This window comes from Oxyura jamaicensis, chromosome 3, assembly GCF_011077185.1.
Source record: "Oxyura jamaicensis isolate SHBP4307 breed ruddy duck chromosome 3, BPBGC_Ojam_1.0, whole genome shotgun sequence".
Classification (NCBI taxonomy): domain Eukaryota; kingdom Metazoa; phylum Chordata; class Aves; order Anseriformes; family Anatidae; genus Oxyura; species Oxyura jamaicensis.
In genome coordinates this window covers 42,027,277-42,031,881 of record NC_048895.1, presented here as the reverse complement: position 1 = coordinate 42,031,881, position 4,605 = coordinate 42,027,277, and the positions used below count along the sequence as shown (strand labels likewise).

General features: G+C 55.8%; 1 protein-coding gene and 1 long non-coding RNA gene across 3 annotated transcripts in view; one reads left to right on the top strand and one right to left on the bottom strand.

Moving 5' to 3' along the window:
- Positions 1 to 437, bottom strand: part of RHOU (ras homolog family member U) — a 7,696-nt gene extending 7,259 nt beyond the window's left edge. Inside the window, exon 1 of one of the 2 annotated variants that reach the window (XM_035321800.1) lies at positions 1 to 437. In XM_035321800.1, coding sequence (XP_035177691.1) covers positions 1 to 428 — 428 coding nt within the window. In that variant the 5' untranslated portion in view covers positions 429 to 437. The other variant, XM_035321801.1, reaches the window with a different exon arrangement.
- A 651-nt stretch (positions 438 to 1,088) lies between these two features.
- LOC118164338 lies at positions 1,089 to 2,573 on the top strand. Its single transcript, XR_004749446.1, has 2 exons — positions 1,089 to 1,194; positions 1,835 to 2,573. It is a non-coding gene; the product is annotated as an uncharacterized LOC118164338 (long non-coding RNA).
- The last annotated feature ends 2,032 nt before the right edge of the window (positions 2,574 to 4,605 follow it).

Here is a 4,605-nt window from a genome sequence, read left to right as displayed (position 1 = left end):
CTGCGCGGGGGCACCGGCGGCACCTCGCAGCCGCCGGCCACCGGCTTGCCGATGTAGCCCGCATCGCCCTCCTGCTGCGGCGGCATCCGGGGGGCGGCCGGCCCGGCACCGCCGGCGGGGGAGCGGCGGGACGAGGACGACGAGGAGGAGGAGGAGACGAGCAGGCGGTGCGAGGCCCCGGCGGGGCGGCAGGAGCGGCGCGGCCGCCGCGAAGCCAGCCCCGGAGCAGGGAGGGAGGGAGGCAGCGAGCCCGGCTGCACTGCGCCCGCCTCGCCCCGCGCTACCGAGTCGCGGCCGGCGGCCCCGCGGCGCCGCGTGACATGGCTGGGGCGGGGAGGGGCCGCCGGCACCGCCCGGCGCGGCGCGGCGCGGAGCGATAGGGGGCGCTGCAGCGCAACCAGGCCGGCTCGCGGCCGCCGCGCGCTCATTGGTCAGCCCGCCCCTCCGCGCGCTGCTATTGGTTGGGGAGGAGGGGGCGCGGTGGTGAGGCCCCGCCCATCCCCGCCTGCCTTGGGGTCCCCGGGCCGCCGAGGAGGGCGCCCGGTGGCGGAGCGGGGCCGGAGCGGGGAGCGCGGAGGGGCCGGCGGCTGCGCTGGGCACGTGGTGAAGCGGCAGCCGTGGGCTGCTTCGGGCCTCGTGTCGCGGCCGACTCCCCGAGTGCGGGTGCAGTTGTGGCAGCACCAAGCGGGGAGGTCCTGCTCTTGTGCAGCAGAGCCCGCGGGGTCCCTTGGTGGTGGTCACGGGGCTGGGCTGAGCCCACGTTTGCAGCCCAGGGCCTCAGCTCGGTCCATTTTACTCCTTATGGTTCTGAGCGTAGACTTAGCCACATTTCTGCACAAGATGAGGCCAGGTTAACAAAGGCATCTGCGATGTTCCGTGTTCCTTGTTAGTGCATGCCATGCTGGAAGTCAGCATGCAGTAAATAGCTTTGGCTGTCAGTGTGTCAGGGCGTGCTGAAGTCATGACAGCAGACGAGTTTCTGTCCATTCTGGCTAACACGCCAACTAAGGACAAGCAGACGTGCTGCCATCTCCAGCACCAGGACGGAATATGACCCAGCTGCGGGCATGAGGCTGGCTGAGCATTGTCACCCCTTACCTGCAGCAGCAAACAGCAAGCCCCCATCCCGTACCAGTGCTGTGATGAGTCCTCATTCAGAGCAAAGATGCACAAAGACGAGGAGGACTCCCATAGGTGGGAGATGACTATAACTGTCCGCTTTGTTTCGGGGATGGGGGGCGGGAGCGGGCTCGGAGCTGCATGGTTGTGCCATACCGTAATGTGCCCTACCGAACACAGAAGCCTTTTGTGCAAGAGGATGATCTAACCCATTGTTTTGCAGGGGGGTGCCCGCCTGCACCGCAGCAGCAAGTCGGAGCAGCCCCCGGTGCTGGCGGTGGGCTGAGGGCTGTTCCCGAAGGGATGCTGCTGCTGATAGCCGCTGTTGCCAAAGCCTTCGGCCACGGCCCTATCGCACGCACACATCTCGCAGGTTTTAACGCGGTTGTTTTCCGAGCTCTGAGCCGCGGGATAAACAGGCTTAGCTCCGCGTAGGTCAACAGGGGGGCCGCTGTCTGTCTCGGGGCTGAATCTGGTCCATTATCAGTTCACAGAAAAGCTCCAGCCCTATCTTCCATGCTCGTGTTAGTCAAATATTATTCTTCAAGAAAAATGACAGACAGAGGAAATTATTTTATCAAGACGTGAAGTAGGTCATTGTTATATCCCGGCTTATCATTTTCCCTGCAATATAAAAAATACAAACTGGGTGCTGGCCTTGTAGAATGAAAGCTTTCTTTTTCTTTCTTTCTTTTTTTTTTTTTTTTTTCTGTAGAAACTTGACAAGCCTGACACGGAGAGAGGCGCGGGAGTGAGGCAGCGCGCTCCGAGCATGACGTGATGCACTGCTGCTTGTGCGAGGGAAGGGTACAGCCTGCTCGGCGGGGCCGTCACTGAGATCCTGTTCTTTGTGAGAGGAGCAACCTCTCGGCCTGGAAGAAAGCCATCTGCGACGCACCCCTTCTTTTTCCAAAGAGCGGGATCGTGGCGACGCTGCTGAGCTGGCCGGTGGCTGGGGAGGTGGGAAGGAGAGAAAGGGGAAGCACAAGGGAGCAAAGAGAGGGCAACCAGCTGGGAAAGAAAAAGGAGCTTGTATAAAGGACGGATCTGACCTGCTCTGACTCCAGAGAAGTGCTTTTGAGGCTGCCTTTTGAGAACCAGGAGGGAAAAGGGCTAGGGAAGTACAAGATGTTACTGTTTTTATTATGTATTCCATTTGTAATTAAAAACCATAAATATATATATATTTATTTTTGCCAGGGCTTTTTTAAAGAATATTTTCATCACCCAAGATATCGATCTCAGGCAAGTTTTCACTACCTGGGGAAAGGGATCAGTAAGCAGCAGTAAGCAGCACACATTATTAACACAATAATCTCTCCCCACCCCTCAAGCTAAACTCTGATGGAGAAGACGCTAACACAAGCTCAAAGGCAAAAAGGCTTGTTAAGATAAACCTGAAAACAAAATAATACAAAACAAAACAAAGCACAATTGCTTCAAGCCTCCCAAATTCCTAATTAATTCAGAAAACAAATTAACCCTAGCCTCCTATCTGCAGTGCCTCTGCAGGGGAATCACCGTGGGAGGTGATCCCTTTATCTCACTTTTGACGTCCTTTCCAGCCCATCTCAGACCACTGCTGTGGGAAGGCGCTCCATGTCCTCTATGTTGTGTGATGGTCACTCCTTAGTTTGCTTGTCCTGACGCCCCTCAGCCACCCCAGGGCTCTCCCACACCCCTCTGGGCATGCTGGCCATGAGCTGAGCAGGGACAGAGCAGTGGCCCCTGCAGACCACCTAGACACTGATGGGGTCAGGCTGGGTAAGATCTTGGCGATGGCAGAGAAATGTCCCAGAAAGAAAATAACAAAAGATTTCACTTTTGCCACACATCTGAATGCAGGAACTGAGCCTGACTTGCTTCTGACTGTCCTGTGACATTTTGCATTTCATGTGCTCCTCCTGCTCACGAGGACTTACAACACGCCATGCTATTTCTGCCCCAGGAGCCCCAGGTTGCAGACAAGATCTGACGAGAGGGAGGTAAATCCCAGCACCAAGCCAGACAGCTCAGAGGAGAGAGTAGAGGAGAAGAAAGCATGCTTTGGCAGTGTGCTGCACATCGGTGGGGATGGCAAGAGTGGCAGAGGAGAGAGCTGAGGGGGAAATGTCACCTGGGTTGGACACACGTCCTTGAGGAGCTGAGGCAGAGCAGCTAGCACTAAAAGCAGGTACTGTATCTGCAGCACGGATGCTTTTTGCCCCACTATCCATTGGCCTGTATGTGAAGACTTTTAGTAGCTTTTTTTTAGCTGCCACAACCTTACCAGTTCCCCATGTGGGCTCTCAAAACAGCTCCTAGCTCACCATGCTCCCAGTCCCTAGTAATAATAATATAATTCTGACTGCCATCTTAGGGTGCTTATAAAATACGCCCGGGTGAGGCTGAAATAGTCACCAGACAGTTTGAACAAAGATCAGTGCTCCCCAAAGAGCTCTTCCCCTCCTCACCACCATGGGTACCTCTGAGGGCACCTCAGGGTGGGCTATACACATCCCTGCAGGTGCCCACATCCCACAGGGGGTAACACCAGCTTCCTAGCTGGCTTGACCTCTGCCACCAGTGCTGGGAGGTGAGGGGGCACAGAGACCCCTCTGCTCTGAGGGATGCTCCTGCTCTCGCCTCTGTGCCCACCCCCCACAGGAAGCTTGCCCCAGCCACTGGGGTGGTGTGGCCATGCCTGCATGGGTGATTTGGCCCAGGCATTTTTAGTTGATTACTTTTAAAGTCTGAAAAACAGTGTTTGCTCCTCATGCTATCATCTCCTTTGGAGCTAGCCACTTCCTCTCAGTGTCAGGCTTGGACGAATCCCATGCCAACTGCTGAAAAACCTCTCCCTTTCCACTTCTAACGATCTTTCCTGAAAGCAGTTGCTAGGATCTTGCTGGTGGGGATTAAAATACTCAGAACAATCCAGTACAAGTGTTGGTTTTATTGAAAGTGAGCAGGCTGTGCTTCCCCGATCGCTGCCCTACTTACAGCCCAGAGGTGCACCGCGGGACAGCTTCCACAGCCGAGCAGAGGAGAAGAGAGCCACAGCGTCTCTGTGCTGCATGGCAAAACTAAGGCAGGGAAGTAAAGGCCAGGATTTACTCGGTGCAGAGCAAACAGACCTCACTGTGCCTCAGTGTTTAGCTGGGCTTCAAAAGGGTTGCCAGGACAGTTCTACCAGTAGGCCTCTACAATGCAAGGCCGCTTCTCCCACTGCTTTAAGGCTCTCCATGCCTTTGAAAGAGAGTATCAGAGCAAGAGGGACAAAAAGATTGCAGCTTCCCTGCTCTAAGAGTGAAGGAGAGGGGCTTTGAGTGCCCAGTTCTGTTAGCTATAAATGCAAACCACTAATATGCACTGGAGCTTTCCCACTGAAGTGAAGGCACTGGGAGTGGGAGATTAATAGGTCGCCAGCTGTGTCGGTATGATAAGCAAAGCAAGGACCCCGATGCTTGTGGTCGAAAGTGGATTGAAACCTCAGCAGACACAGGG